This window comes from Lepisosteus platostomus, chromosome 21 (genome assembly GCF_059453375.1).
Source record: "Lepisosteus platostomus isolate fLepPlt1 chromosome 21, fLepPlt1.hap1, whole genome shotgun sequence".
NCBI lineage: Eukaryota > Metazoa > Chordata > Actinopteri > Semionotiformes > Lepisosteidae > Lepisosteus > Lepisosteus platostomus.
Window position 1 is genome coordinate 3,331,129 of NC_142631.1, and position 15,918 is coordinate 3,347,046.

Sequence of the window (15,918 nt, forward strand, 5' to 3'; positions counted from 1 at the left end):
AATGCACCGGGGTCCCAGGCTTCTAAGCCACAAAGGTGCGCATCGCCACCTCAGGACACCGCCGCCCGTCATCAGCACCGCCTGTTTTCGCCGCACACGCTTACGTTTCCCTGGGGCTGGCCGCGGTGCATGAAGAGGGAGATGTAAATACACGCGTTAATTAAGCCATTTCCCGGGCTAAGAAGCTTAAACGCATCCTCAATAGCAGTCCAACGGGCAAGGTTGTTAAAGGACAGACGGGGAAGCCGGCGCTATGAATAGCCAAGATTAAAGCAATGGAGGACCCGGAAACTGCGCATCGAGAGACGTACCTGTTATTTCTCAATGAAATCCCCCCCCTCCCGCCGAACAAGCCTCCAAACTTTCTGCGAGCGGCAGATCGGAACCTCGGTCCGTCCCAAACCACCTCGATCCGCTTAGATCGTCCTCTCCCGGCTGTGCATGACACCCCGACTCCAGGAGCGGAAACCGGGCGAGCCGCCGCTTTGCTCGCGTCCCGGGCAAGACCGCGCTCCGCGTCAGCTCGACTTTGCCCCCATGTCGCTCAGGCCGTCGGTCTTTCTCTCTCTCTCTCTCCTTTCAGTCCGCGCCTCTGTACCTGTACAACATCCCTCGCTGACCTTTCAATTTTCTCAGCCCGTCCCCTCCCTCCCCTTACGCGCTACCTGCAGCGGCGCTCCATGCGTGCGCTTGATTGACGGGCACCCCGGCCAACCCAATCGGCGGCGGCCGGATTGTCTGCAGCGGGCTGGGGCGGGCTCGCCAGAAACAGGCCCCGCCTTTTAAACCCCCAGCCCTCCACAACTCAGACTGGCGGCGACCAGCGGCCGTGGTTCTGGAGAGCGAGATCTGCGCCGGCAAGATCAGACTTCGGCGTGGCTGTCTGGAGTGAAGCGTGTGATTCACACGCCTCTGTCATTGTCAGCGCAGCTCACAGAGAAAGGTGAAAGAAACACAAAGGATAGGCACCCCAGCAATTTAACAGGTCCTTACACATACAGTATATAGCACTTTTCTGGACACTCCACTTAAAGCGCTTTACAGGTAATGGGGATCCCTTCCACCACCACCAGTGTGCAGCCCCACCTGGATGATGCGCCAGTCTGCTCCCCACACACCAGCTCTCAGTGTGGAGGAGAGCAGAGGGATGGAGCCAGTTCAGAGATGGGGGTTATTATAATAATAATAATAATAATAATAATAATAATAATAATTGCTTACACTTATATAGCGCTTTTCTGGACACTCCACACATGGCGCTTTACAGGTAATGGGGACTCCCCTCCACTACCAATGTGCAGCATCCACCTTATTATTAGGAGGCCGTGACTGGTAAAGGGGGTAATTTTGGACGGGACATTAACAGTCTCCTCCTTTCGAGAAGCAGGTGTGAGCCTGGTCAGTACCTGGATGGGAGACCTCCTGGGAAAAACTGAGGCTGCTGCTGGAGGAGGTGTTAGTGGGGCCAGCAGGGGGCGCTCACCCTGTGGTCCATGTGGGTCCTAATGCCCCAGTATAGTGACGGGGACACGATACTGTAAACAGGCGCCGTCCTTCGGATAAAATGTAAAACCAAGGTCCTGACTCTCTGGTCATTAAAAATCCCAGGGCGTTTCTCAAAAAGAGTAGGGGTGTTACCCCGGCGTCCTGGCCAAATTTCCCCCTGGTCTTTACCAATCATGGCCTCCTAATAACCCCCCTCTCTGAACTGGCTTCATCACTCTGCTCTCCTCCCCAGTGAGAGCTGGTGTGTGGGGAGCGGACTGGTGCATCATCCAGGTGGGGCTGCACACTGGTGGTGGTGGAGGGGATCCCCATGACCTGTGCAAGCCATTATTATAATTAAATGAAAGAGGACACCAGGGAATGGGATTTTGCACATCTCGCACATGGAGGAGGGGGGTTGTCAAAATGCACAATCAACCCCCCCCCCCCAACAGACAAACTCAGGTTCCCAGCAGACAAGCATCACTCCCTTCCTATCTTTCTTGAAGTGAAAACCAGACCAACCTTCGATTTGAAGCGATTCAGGGATCTAGCCTGTGACCCTTTGTTTAAGACTCTCTGTGGTCATTAAAAATCCCAGGGTGTTTCTCGTAAAGAGTAGGGGTGCCACCCCGGCATCCTGGCCAAAATTTCCCCCTGGCCCTTACCAATCATGGCCTCCTTATAATCCCCCTCTGTGAACTGGCTTCATTACTCTGCTCTCCTCCCCACTGAGAGCTGGTGTGTGGTGAGCGTTCTGGCGCACTATGGCTGCTGTCGCATTATCCAGGTGGGGCTGCACATTGGTGGTGGTAGTGGGATTCCCCATTACCTGTAAAGCGCTTTGAGTGGAGTGTCCAGAAAAGCGCTATATAAGTGTAAGCAATTATTATTATTATTATTATTAAGGCTTCAACAACAGTGTCTAGCAGAGCACCCTGTCCACTTTAGCTCACGGCTGTTTCCCAGCAGGCCTTTGGTGACTCAACTTCCTGCCGGCCAGACTGCCCTGCGCCAGCATTCCTGACATTCCTCCGGAGCTGGGGGGGGGGAGCTGGACAGACAGGTTGACGCACAAAGACTGCAGAGGCGTGTCCGCTGTCGACGGGGCAGCGGACAGGGTGGGCGAAGGTGCACCTGTAAACGCTGCGCTCTGGTTCCGAGGGACTAAAGCAGGTTTCAGCGGGTGCGCAATCATTCTGTGAGCCATTCCAAGGAAACGCCCCCTCCCAAAAGAAAAAAAAATAATCCTACCAATTCCCAACTCTTCCCGAGTTGCCGCAGTTCGAAGTTCATTCTCCGTTTATAACTTGCTGGCCACGAACGTATTTGGGTGACCTTCGTCCTCCGCATTTCGATTACAGCACAGATGAGGTCTGTGACCGTGAGCCGTCGCCAAGGAGTCAAAATGGACAGATGATCAGGGGAAGATCTGTTTTCTTAACGTTAGCAGCGATCCAATCCAGTCCATTTTGTTTTTAAATAAGAGACCCTTTCCAGAAATAGTCTTCAGCTCCCCAGATAGTAAAGACAAAATGTGCGACTAGTTGACTGTCATTACGCCAGTGGCTCTGAAATTCAGTCACAGTTGGAAAAAAAAAAAATCACCGTATATCAAAATCAACCAGAACCTTGTGCTAATTTACTTCGGAAATAACAGCTTTACAAATGCAAACTGAACGCCGACACCTCCCCAACGTCCCCAAAACCTGTCATGTAACATTATACACCAGCAACCACCTCTCGCATGAACCCCGCCAAATGGGTTCGGGCAAGACTCCCCCCCCCGTTTTAAAAATGAAGCTGAAGACATCGCGACTCCAGCTCGCCAAGGGCTGTGGAGAGGCGTCCCCCCCCAGAGGGAGCGCCCGCCGGATCCCAGAAATCCACACCCGAACGGAAAAAAGACGTCAACCCAGAACGCTCCCGAAACAGGCCCCGCGACATTTGCAGTGATTTCGGTTCTTGTAAAATAATAATAATAATAATGATAATAATAATAATAATAATAACAACATCGCTTTATTAACCCTTTACAATTTCTTGCATTAGGAATTTGTCTTTTCGCAGACCCCAGCTTGCTCTCCATGAGACACACAGACAGGGAGAGAAGCTGGGGGTCAGAGCGCAGGGTCAGCCATTTATACAGCGCCCCTGGAGCAGCTGGGGTGAAGGGCCTTGCTCAGGGGCCCAACGGCGTAGGATTCCTCTGCCGGCTGCGGGATTTGAACCGGCAACCTCCCAGCCACAGGTTGCTGGAACCTGAGCCACAGAGCCCCGGCTCCGCCCCAAAAGGACTTGGCAGAAACGGAGGGGAGCTCAGAGGGGAGCTCAGAGGGATAAGGAAGCAGACTTCTGAGCGCTGCAGAGTGGAAATCCCTGCTCCGCAAAACGATACCAGGCATCGGCACCGCCCTGATTTCAATCCACGCAAGTGCATGCATTTCAATCAACTTTATTAAGCTATTCTCGTTACGTGTGGGGGTTCGAGTCCGGGCCGGGGGGGGGGGGCTCTCCGTGGTGTCAACAGGCCTATCTGTTGCCAGTTTGCACATACCAAGGTGATCTTTAAACAGATGCTCCCCCACGATCCGGCGACAGTTTAGCGGAAGGCAGCGCGAGGGGGGGCGGGGGCGATGAAGGACCGCCGTCCTGCCAGAGGAGCCTCAGTCGCCCAGGTCCAAACCGAACTCCCCGTACAGATCCTTCGTGGTCACTCCTCGCACCGTCGCTGTGGGGGGCAACACGAGAAGGGGTCAGCCGAGCGTCCTGCGTTCAGATCTTTGGGGGGTGCTGCCCAGCCACAGAGTGGGACATCTAAAGAAGGAGACTTCTTTACACAAAGGGTGGTGGGAGTATGAAACAGGCGCCCCCAGCCATGATGTTAAAGCCCATACCCTGGCTTCTCTCAAGGAATGGCTGGATGGGACCCAGAGATCAACAGCCACAGAGCGGGTCATCTACCCATAGACCGCGCCCCTCACTGGTGGTACCGCGGTATGGTCCAGTAATACTACCGTACGCGACAACGACGCACCACCAGGGGCCGTGGCAACGGCAGAGAGGGCTCTAGGTTGTGCTTTACCATCAATCGGTGAGAGTCACACCACCCGCTGTCGCAATAAAGCCACATCCATCATTCAGGGTCCCAGCCACAGACCGTTCTCCCCCCGCGCTCTGGCAAGCGGTACCTCTCTGTTAAAGCAGGGACCACCGGGGCTTGAGAACAGCTTCTACCCCACTGCAGTCCGCATCCTCAACAGCTAACTGCACTGCCTCAGACTCAATGCACCCCTGCACTCTGCGCCTTTTAATTATTTTACTTGGACTACCATGTAGCTGTATTTTTGCTCACTACCACATGTATATTGTTCTGGTCTACTGCATGTATCAGCACTATTTATTCTGCGCATCGTCGGCTGGACTGGGCATGTCCCCAGACAACACGGCCCAAAAAAATAATTCCAATGTGCATGTACATACTGTAGGGCAATCAACACCTCCACTCTGGGAAAAGAGACCTCTTAAAAAACAAAAAAGGCACTCTAAATGGTGGTCAGCCAGGTTGTTGAAGTGGATACCACGTATGAGCAAAAGGCTACGTGGAAGGGCATTTAGAACCCAGACCTGGAGGGACGTCTTTACACAAAGGGTGGTGGGAGTATGAAACAGACGCCCCCAGCCATGATGTTAAAGCCCATACCCTGGCTTCTCTCAAGGAATGGCTGGATGGGACCCAGGGAGCAATTTACTATTAGTAACCTAACAAGCCAGACGGGAGTAACGGCTGCTGTTGTTTGTAACCCATCTTACATTCCCGCATGTTGATTAAAACAGCCTGAGGTCTTTCAAGGAGACGTGTAAATTCTTTCTGCCTGTGATGGAGAGACCCGAATTACAAAGAGTGGGGGGAAAAAAAGCAACAGATTTCTCATTACACATTTTGTTTTTACAGAATCGAATGCCATCCCTGCCTTGTGGCACCATGATCTGAAAACCCCAGCTCCAGAGTTAACCTAGGGAGCCGCCTTAAGACGCCGTTCGGCACTTGGATGTGAAACCTAACATCCTGCACAAGATGTGACGAGAGTTACCGTGACGGGGCGGTATCTGTGCGCGCGGTTCACGGGGACAAACGGGCGCCGAAAACAGCAGATGTGCAGAAAGCTGTTCCGCGCTGAATGGATTTTCACCTTGAAATGTGCCAAAAGGAGAGGGACAGGTCTCTTAATTATCTGCTGCAGTCGTGCCAGGCTTTTTCCTGAACGCTGCTCTGTCTTGATTTGTCCCACCGGTTCTGGAATCGCTGAGAGCTGGTGTGTGGGGAGTGTTCTGGCGCATCATCCAGGTGGGGCTGCACACTGGTGGCGGTAGTGGGATCCCCATTACCTGTAAAGTGCTTTGAGTGGAGTGTCCAGAAAAGCACTATATAAGGGTAAGGAATTATTATTATTATTACTGGGAAAATGGATCTCACCCAGTCTGCCCAGCAGCATCTGCCCATTGTCCTTGATGTCGTTGTACTCGTGAAGCAGGTCAATGTGTTTGTCCAGCTCCTCCACAGTCAGCCCCCTGGAGAGCAGCAACACCAGAAAGAAACTGTGTGAGGAACAAAAACAACAACAACAACAACAAAAAAATAGACCAGAAAGAGGAAGCTCTTCTGCCAGACCCCCCCAAAAAAGGAACTCAGAGTTAGTTCCCTTGGTCTACCAGTGTAACAGATTTAGAACAGTGAAATATCTGGTTGCTTCTCCCCAGACTGATCAAAAGCATCAATATCTCCCCCCCCCCGTAAAATAGTGATCACAATATAAAATGTACAATATATTAAATGAGGTCTTACTAGTGCTTTGGAGTTTTAAAGTAACATCCCTCATTATAAAGACTACATTTGGGATATATACTGTATATATCAAATATATAGATTTTTCATTCTTGATCGCCATCAAATCCCGAAATTCTCCGTGCCTCAAATCCCGAACACAAGTCTGCTCACTCGGTCTGCAACTGAGCTATTTCGGAATCCAGCTCCTGTAGCCTCTTCTTCAGGCCCTCCACCTCCTCTTCCACGCTGGACTGGCCGGCTGCCGGACAGCGGGGAGTGGACCGACTCTGCAGCTGAGTCCAGAGAGACAGAGACAGATGCCCAACGCACAATCACTTGGATGCCAAAGGAAATGAGCTACAGTACCAATGCTCTTATAGAGCTCAGTAATGCACTAAACCAGAGCTCTCCAGTCCTACACAGTCACATAAAATATTTAAAGTCCCCCTTAGTTTTCCACTTAAGCGTTCTCTGACTTTAGGGTGTTGACCTTTAAGAGACCAGCCAAATGCAATGAAGTCGATAGAGTGGTTAAGCAGAAAGGTATCCATGTGTTATACAGGAGGTATTTAGTATATAAGCCTTTAAGATGATATAACATAAAATAAAGGATTTTGCCCAATTCTTAAGGAAGTATGGACTGTAAACTTAACTTAAATAACATGCAAGGATTCAAAATCAGGAAAACAAAAATCACATTTTCAGTCTTATCAGTATACAACAATTCAAAATCCACAGCAGATATTATCCTTTGACAAAGTAAAAGATGAATGAGGAGGGGATATAAGCTTTTAGATTTTTAATTTTAGTAACCCTAATTGGTCAGGATTCAAGGAAGGAGTTTCCTCAGGGGTTGGTGAAACAGCATTCCTCCTTCACCCACGTGTTATTTAGGAAACGGTATCGTAGAAAGCTATTTAAAAAGCTGGATTACAGTCTGCCACTAAATTACTGACTTGAAACTTCACATCTCTCCCTGACTCTCACGTTTGAACTAAGAAACATCGCCGACTAGTTGACAGGAGAGGACATTGCAGTTAACAAAAAAGGACAATGCAGTTAGATCGTGTAACTGTAAAAACGTTTTCTTTAAGAAATCGCAAATAAAGGAGAATTACTTACAGGCGATTTAAAAGCCGAGTTCAGCCTCTCTGATGCTGCAAAGGGTGTCCTAAACAAAGTTTAACAAATATATTACAGACCAGATTTTATTCCTATTCAGATCGTAATGCAATTAAAACACATTTGCATGTTCAGGACTGTATACTAGATTCTGAAAGTAAAGTAGTACCTTCTTAGGAAAAACAATGGCTATAAAATGTTTCAGTTGTATTTTTAAAGCAGCGGATATTCACCTGCCAGTCAATAATATTATTTTATTGTTGGTTAATTCACAATTTGAATTTTAAAAACATCAATCCGACTGTCAGCTGGCAGATACACAAACACTATATTTATCCACAGCAAAGGATATGAAAACAGCGTATTAAAACGATTTCACAACACTCCTTGATATAAACACAAACCACTTAACCCTTAAGAAAACGTGCAGCACATTATTCCAAAAGCTACCTCAGCAGTAGCTCTTAAAACACTTACAGAATACAGATACAATACAGAATTTCTTCTGAGGTACACTAAAAAGAACTCAAAACCAGGGGAGAAAGATTATCTTATTTACTTCCGATTCTGCCGAGGCATCCTCTGGGTGAAAGTGCGCACAGCACCACCGATGAAGGGGTTGCACTGATTGGCGTCGTTCTGTTCTTGTTTTGAGAAATTTAAAACCCCCAAAAAAGGGTTCACAGAGTCAAGTGCAGGCGTTTGAGGCCAGACAGCGCACAGCTACAGCACATAAAACCCACAGCACGAGTGATCATCAATTATGTCGTGCGTGCAGATACATCTAAACTCTCCATCCGCGATCAGAAAACTTTATTTCTTGAAAACAACCGGTTGACTCACTAGTGGCATCACTTTATGGTACAGTAACACTACCATGCACGACAGAGACGCGCTACAAAGGGTTGTGGCAACGGCACAGAGGATTACAGGATGCGACTGACCATCGATCGGTGAGATCCACACCATCCGCTGTCGCAAAAAAAAGTTTCCAAGAACAGCTTCTACTCCTCTGCATCCTTAACAGCAACGCCTCAGACCCCGACTCAATCCACCTCTGCACTTTTTACACGGTCTACCATGGGTCTTTTTTTCAGTACTGCATACAAATACATAGTTACTGCTTGTTTTTATTTAAGTTTGTAATCTACTGTCTATATCGCGCGAATAAGAACCCCAGTGTAGTTCAGGTGGGCAGCTGCGTCAGCTTGCGTAGGCTGCAAAGGAACAAGTAATAGGTTTATTCCCTGCTGAAAAGAGGAATTCCATGCATGGAATAAACCTATTACTTGCTCCTTCAGAATCCCAATGTACGTGTAGTTATGATAATAAGCCCCTCTACGACTCTATTAACAGCAGAGGCCATAAATAACCTTAACTTCAGATTGTATGAACTCGAACTCACCGATGGAGTTTCAGTGTAAGAGCCCAGGGCCTAATCGCGACTCCACCGTGTCGCAACCTACATATAACTAGAAAAACAAATTTGAAACACGCAGTGTAACATATTACCTACCTTCTGCGCTTTCCTCCAGCTGACGAACCACAAACCGTTCTCCTCGGAGTGGTGTCATTAGACAACTCCTTGACATCTGGAGTAGACATCTCTTCTGAAGCCATAGCACTGCAGAGGGAGTAGTGATAACAGCGATCTTCTGCCTTCAATGAACCGTTTTTGATTTCCAGTTCAAACCCCCCCCCAGACGGAGGCGGCTTCTCGCTACTCAAACCCCCCGCTCTCGATGAACCCGGAACACGGAGACAGACCCGCGAACGGATACCCCACTAGGACAAACCGCACGAAGGCTTGTCGACACAGAAAGCGAAGAACCAATTCCATCGACTCTTTTTCGGTAGCTGTGAAAGTAATGACGACTTTCATCATTATTCAGGACGTCTTGTACAAAAACAATAGAAAAACAAAAACAACAACAACAACAACAATAACAATAATAATAATAATAAACACCACTAGTACTGCCATCTGGTCATGTACTTAACGTTTCATAATAGAGATCTATACTTAAGTATGATTTAGGGTTTTTCTTAATTATCTACAAAGGAAAAAATTCAGGCGCTCAGAAAAAACACTAAAAAATTAAAAACAGACAAATCGTTGTAGCTGGAAGCCGTCAGCAGGTGGCGCCACAGAACCACGACAGCTTTGCCACGGGACTTGTCACACGATTGAAAGTGTCGAGGCTGAGGAAAATGCATACCTATCGAGAGGATATCAAGATATTGGATAGTGGATAGATATTCGACATCCATCCATTTTCTAACAGCTTTATTCAATACCGTGTCACAGGGGAGCCAGGTACTGCCCTAGAGGGTAATGTGGGCAGGCTGGGATACACCCTAGACGGGACGCCAGGCCATAACAGGACACACAGAGACACAGAGACACCAGGGCCAATTTTTTCCAGAAGCCAATTAACCACTGTGGGAGGAAACTCCAACAAACTCCAAAACACAACAAACGCAGGGGGAACATGCAAACTCCATACAGATTTTTTCCTGGGTCAGTTTAGGTCAAATTCATCTCCCCTCAACAATTCTCCAGGACACATAGCTGTAGATGTAAAGATGAAAACGGCCACATATCGGAATTGTGCCTCGAAGCCCCACTAAATCTTTGCGCTTACTGGCATGGGGCGTTTTATAAATTCAAATAAAACATTTCAGCAGATTTTAGTTCTGCCCAACCAGCTTGGTCACAAATACGGATTAGGTCAACCGTAAGATCCCTTGTAACGGCCTCCCTTCTGAAACCAGCGAGTGTAGCCACACACAGGGCGCTGATGATAGTATCACAGGCACCAGGAATCGAAGCAAAGATGAGTCAGAGCAGGATATACTGTACAACAGGGCCGGCCTGGCAGTAATTTCATTTCGCGCGCGTCCCCCCCCCCCAAACATGTTATTGAGACCAAGGATGCGCTCGTAATGTTGTCACCAGCCTTGATCAGTTCGTTCAAGTTTATTTCGGTACAGCAAGTACTGAGATTGCTTGTGATTGCTCAGCTCCCAGTGTGAAAATCACTCTACGTTCTAAAATGCTACTGTGCAGTCCCTCCTCCAAGTCTTCCCTCTGATCAAGACTCACCTGTTGGGGCTCCGATGGTCAGATCGAGGCTGACCAATGCAGCTCTCTGTGCTGCGGCTTTTAACATTAGCCCTATACAATTTCTTGCATTAGGAATGAGTCTTTTCGCAGACCCCAGCTTGCTCTCCATGAGACACACAGACAGGGAGAGAAGCTGGGGGTCAGAGCACAGGGTCAGCCATTCTTCAGTGCCCCTGGAGCAGTTCGGGCGAAGGGCCTTGCTCAGGGGTCCAGCAGAGTAGGATTCCTCTGCCGGCTGCGGAATTTGAACCGGCAACCCCTCCGCTCCGCTTTTTACAAGCTGAACCAGCTGGTTGCTGGCTTATCTGGACCAATGTAACGGAGACGCTGAAAGAAACCTGCAGACACACTGGCCACCCCTAGGACCAAGACTGGACAGCAATGGCCCAGACTGTACAATTCATCATTGCAGTTTCAGTAGCTGACCTTGCCACTCTGCCCTCTGGATTGTTTTATTTGCTGATACTGTGCAGTCCATTAACTGGCAGTTGCCTTGAATTAAGGCAGCAGCCGAATAACTTGAGCCGATTGAGCCGATGGATCTGGGGCTCCAACAAATTGCTCTTATAAGTCACAGGGCTACTATCTAGCTGGGGGGGGGGGGGGGTCTTTCTCCCATTTTATACTAGGCTGCTTCCACCCTAAATAAGAGCACTGGGGAGAAAATAAGACCAGAGCCGCTTGTTATTCAGCAGGAAGCCCACATTTTTTAACATCTACCAAGTGCCAGAAGTACACCTTCAAACTTCTCCGGTCTCGGCCCGTCGCTGGGCGGTCACGTGATCCGCGCCCTGCGCCGCAGGTCCGCGCTCGCGGGGGGCTTGCTCCAGCCCAGACTCCGGCCCGGGAAAGGGCGAAGGGGGAGGCAGAGAACGTCGTCGCAACCACGAGGCAATAAAAGTCTCGCGTTTCAGCCCCCGGCTCTGAAATGAGAAAAACAGCAGGGCCCCGAGAGACAGAGAGAGAGAGAACATCCTTTTTCGGCAGCGAGTCACGAGGCCGCCAGACTCCCCCAGACAAAAACACCTTCGTCTTCCACGAAAGGAGCCCGAGGGGACTGGCTGGGAATCAAAAAGCCCTTTGTGGACCTGAGAGTTCACGTTAAGCTGGAGACTGTTTTGTCTAAGTCCTGCTGCACGTGTCTGCAGTCTTTAGAAAGTGCCTGGAACCAGGAATAAAAAGTGCCATTATCTGACCTTATTTTTTTGCAGAGGATATCCTGTTCAATTACAAGCAGAGCGCAGGCTGCATTTTCCACACAGGATCCCCAGCAATCGCTCGGCTATGCACCTCGAAACCCCCCCCCCACCCCCAAAAGTGACCCATAAACCTCAGCATGAAGCGAAACAGATGACCACTCCCGGTTGTGCAGTGTGTGCTTTCATTCCTAGAAAGAGCGATGCTGCAGGGTTTTCTTTTTTTTGAAAGGGGCTGCTTCTCTCGTCAGGCCGGGCTGTTAATCCAAGAGGTTTCCACCCAGAAGTCAACACAGAACGCAAACGCAACTGTTAACAGCCATTTGAGTGAGGGGTCGTGGAAGTAAAAAAAATAAAATAAAACCAGCCCGCTTGAATGCCCTCTTCGCAGGGCAGGGATTAAATGAATGGGGTGGTAAATCATTTACACTAATATCGAATGTTGCCATTCCACCTTCCTGAGGAACACTGTGTACCCCACAGTGATTCCTTGCCACCCTTACTGACAACAGTGTCTACTCTTAAATCACCAACGATTCAGCCCATAGCCAATTGCCAGGAGGTGTACACTAATTAGCTGTCACGCCCTAAATGCCCCATGAAGAACCCCCTGTATTTTCGTTTCCAAAAACTGTTTCTCTACAGCGCACCACTGCACTTAAACACTCACTTTCTCCCTCCCAGGTTGTATCAGTTCAGTCCAAATTCTGTAATATATACACAAAACACAAGAAGGTCACACTACAAGACTTGGGAGAACATCTGCTCTAAGCTGCTGCAGAATCCATTTCTTTGCATTGATTTAAAACAGCTCCTAACCAATGGCGGTCTGATGCGTCGGGAACTTAACTTTCGCTAGAAGACAGCAAACTTTCTTCTAAAGTTTCAACGTGGTGCATTTTGGGGTTGGCCCAAGTTTCACATCTCCTGGAGACATGTCAAAATAAGTTTCAATAAGTTGACGTCTAGGAATCAAAGTTTTGGAGACTGATTACTTTTACGTTTTAAAGAATGAGTATAACTCTTTGCAGCTTAAAGAAGTTACCTAGGAGTACTTCTCTGTGCTTTCTAGCACTCTCAGAATTATTCAGCTGTTCAAACTTTTGTCTTCTGGTATGTAACATGAATTAATTAGAACAGAAATTGTAAGCATGCAGTGAAATATCACACAAGGCTGCATTCAACTTCACTGGTAGCAATTTTAATGTTTCACATTATTTAGATTACAAAACCAATACAAGTCTTAATAATAAATTAATATTTACATTACGGTATTTTACAAAGCCAAAAACGATATTATATACCTGTTATATACAATAGAAAAATCAGGTCATGGGTAATACGCTTACATTCACACCTACAGTACAAGGCTTTGGCAAGAAAATATTAATAAGTACATTTTTGGAGGTCTTAAAGCGCATTTGGAATAATAGGTTTTATGACTAAAGAACTGGAGAGGATTCAATTTCACAAACAGGGCTTTGCAAAACACTGAAAACGAATGTTTGACAATCAGCCTGGGATTTGGAATAAAATATTTAAGTATTTCTTTTACCGTGCGCACATCACAAGTTTGAAAACACGGAGATGGCTCGCATCCAGCAGTTTACTGCCAAGTGCTCATTTATTTTACAACACGGTGAAAATCTGTTATTTATTTTGAAAAAAGAAATGTTTTTTAAGGTTCTTGCCCTGACACTAACACATACCAGCACTGTTTGGGGGGGCGGGAGGGGGGAATCATGCATTCTCATTTCAGGGTGCAGGTTTCAACTTTAAGCACTTTAAAATAATTTCTTCCCCCCGAAGTTCCTCGGCACAAGAGCACCCAAAGGCAGATTCCGCAGGGCTCCAGAGTGCCCTCTTTTTTTTGTGTGCCAAAGACACGTTGCCAAGCTGAACTGGGCGCTGTATTCTGGCCAGTTTAAAATAAGGTCTTTCAATGAGGTTTTCCTTTTATTTCAAAAGGAAGCACTGGTCTTTGGATGCTCTTTCACAAAGGGACGAGTGTAATTTAACATGCGGTATTGAGCCTTGTAGAGCACGGAGGAGGCCCAAGACAGCTGACTGTTGGGATACTGTCGCTCTCTCAGACTTGCCGCCCAGCGAGCCGACTCTGCTACGGCAGGGCCAGAGTCTGCTCTTGCCCTCTAACCCTCCAACCTTCCATTTCCTGGAGTCTGCGGCCACTTATTTGGATGCCGGCTGGGGACGGGTCACTGGGAGGCCCCGGTCACAGGCCCTCATCCAGGGAGCTTTGATGGACGGTTTCCAAATTGAACGCACCTTGTCTCTCACTGCTGGCTTGGTGACCTGAAACACACAGCAACATGGGTAACGGCTGGCACCCATCACTGGCGTACACCGCCAACGTCCATCGGGCCCAGGGGCGAAGGCTCAAGAGTTGGGAGGCATGCTGCCCAGCTTTCGAGTCAAGGGGGCCAGATCTGGATCAGAGCTGGTGCTACAGACGAAAGTCTACCGTACTGGCAGGAGCTGCTTCGTGGTTTCATTATCTTTATGGTCTGAGCTGGCGACTGGAGAGCCAGCAGTTACAATGATGTTGCTGATCTGCGGGTATTCCGACGATGATGGATCCAAGCCATTAATATTAATTTGCCTGATGCATTTATCCAAACTAATCATCCACACATACCTACTGTATCTGTACCCATTTATACCCATCCTGGGTGTTTATGTGACGAGTTCTCAGTTCCAGCCCTAAAGACGACAGTACTGATTAAAATCTTGCCCTGGCTTACCGGGTGTGTGTGGTAAAAAAAACACATTCTAAACTGCAGCTGGTGACGCATTTTTTTCTGCAGTACAAACCAGCCTCGTTTTGGAACGTGATACTATATTTTCAACGTGTAGCGCCCTGAAAACGAAACATTCCTTCTCCATAAGTTACATTAGGTCTGGAAAAAAGCAGAAATCCAACTCATCCACCCATCGCAAATTCCAGACAGGTCAACAATTGATGGCCGTTTTCCTTTTACCGGAGACTACTTGCATCTGCTCAGTGGAAACCTGCCACCAAACACTGGAATAAGCCTGGAATAAGGACTAGCAAGCTGGTCAGCCTTGTGATTTAATGCAGGCCTTTGTCTCTCGTACTTTAGCTGGAGATGATAAATCTTTTCCTTTAATCGTTACGGGGAAACAAATATGAAAAAAACAAAGGTCAACCATAGCATTTATGCCATCGGTTTGTCCCACTTCGGAATAAACAGGCTCATCGAGACATCCGCCCCACAGTTTGAATGGATCAGTTGAAAAAGAGCAATAAATCCCTTGAAGAATATTTTAAACCGAAGTGAGATACAGGCAGGTGTTTTTGCGAAGCACAAGCTGTGCCTAGGGTTCTCAATACAGGGGGATCAACTCCTGTCCCGTGGTGATAGAAAAAAAAGGACTTCATACACAGCAGCAGAGGGTGTAGCAGTCCAGCTTAGCTGCATTTCTGCCGTTTCCTCCCAGCCGGTTGCTCTTCGGCAGGATGAGGATGAACGCTATGGCCAAAGCAAGGTGGTAGAAGCTGTGGACGTAGGCGTAGTCCCATTCCTGCCGAAAGAGGAGAGCACACAGCGACTGAGACGTGGGGTTTGTTGGGGGGGGGGGGGGAGCAGGTGACTTAAGAGCCAAATGCAAAACAATGGTAAAACATTGAGAACCAAACCTTGAAAAGCCAAAGCCAAGAAAAAAAAAGCAAACACGTAGCTGATTAATTCTATGGGATCGTTCTGCACCGGCCATCTGGAGACAGAGGGCGGATCCACTGCGATGCACTGCAGCAGGGGGAGAAAGGGTGATCCAGGTGAGCAACCACCGGAAACCCCCTGCTTCCTGATTTTGTATAAAACATAAGCTGACCACCCGTCTTCTCCCACCCGGTCAGGTGATTGGCAGGTTTCCCCCCCCCACAGCCTCCTGGGTAATGTAGTTCAGACAAGAGCCGCCATCTTGTCTGGACTTGCCATCTCCAGGCACAAAATTTACCATGTTGAACTCTCTTGGCTAAGGAATCAGTCTCTGTCACACAAATTCATCTCGTTGTACATTGAAAACAATACCACAAATTATTATAAAATACAACAATTATTCTAAAATAATAATAATAAGCACCTAAAATGATATCTTTCTTACAAAGTGCAAGACAA

The 15,918-nt window shown here is 48.0% G+C and overlaps 2 protein-coding genes across 6 annotated transcripts in view; both read right to left on the bottom strand.

The window, feature by feature from the left end:
- Positions 1 to 3,924: 3,924 nt before the first annotated feature.
- swi5 (SWI5 homologous recombination repair protein) lies at positions 3,925 to 9,213 on the bottom strand. Of its 3 annotated transcripts, XM_088615472.1 has the most exons (6): positions 8,952 to 9,213; positions 7,436 to 7,484; positions 6,485 to 6,606; positions 5,963 to 6,057; positions 5,679 to 5,846; positions 3,925 to 4,216 (listed from the first exon to the last, which is right to left on the bottom strand). In XM_088615472.1, exons 1-5 carry the CDS (start codon positions 9,053 to 9,055, stop codon positions 5,713 to 5,715), a joined length of 504 nt encoding a protein of 167 aa, XP_088471598.1. In that variant the 5' UTR covers positions 9,056 to 9,213; the 3' UTR covers positions 3,925 to 4,216; positions 5,679 to 5,712. The 3 variants fall into 3 exon arrangements, with proteins under 3 accessions (XP_088471598.1, XP_088471599.1, XP_088471597.1); XM_088615473.1 differs by lacking the exon at positions 5,679 to 5,846 and having other exon boundaries at positions 8,952 to 9,209; XM_088615471.1 differs by lacking the exons at positions 3,925 to 4,216; positions 5,679 to 5,846 and adding an exon at positions 5,515 to 5,678.
- A 3,724-nt stretch (positions 9,214 to 12,937) lies between these two features.
- Positions 12,938 to 15,918, bottom strand: part of mymk (myomaker, myoblast fusion factor) — a 29,454-nt gene continuing 26,473 nt past the window's right edge. For all 3 annotated transcript variants that reach the window (XM_088615353.1, XM_088615352.1, XM_088615354.1), the window contains 2 exons: positions 15,182 to 15,322; positions 12,938 to 14,071 (listed from right to left, as the gene is read on the bottom strand). In XM_088615353.1, coding sequence (XP_088471479.1) covers positions 13,949 to 14,071; positions 15,182 to 15,322 — 264 coding nt within the window. In that variant the 3' untranslated portion in view covers positions 12,938 to 13,948. The remainder of the gene's footprint in view (positions 14,072 to 15,181; positions 15,323 to 15,918) is intronic.

Bases quoted from the DNA above. Each gene is read 5' to 3' on its own strand.
- swi5 (XM_088615471.1), bottom strand. From the start codon at position 9,055: ATGGCTTCAGAAGAGATGTCTACTCCAGATGTCAAGGAGTTGTCTAAT. The intron at 6,607-7,435 runs GTAAGTAATTCT...CTCTGGACTCAG, and splicing joins ACTCGGCTTTTAAATCGCCT to CTGCAGAGTCGGTCCACTCC. The intron at 5,679-5,962 runs GTGAGATCCATT...GCACATTTCAAG, and splicing joins GATGCTGCTGGGCAGACTGG to GTGAAAATCCATTCAGCGCG.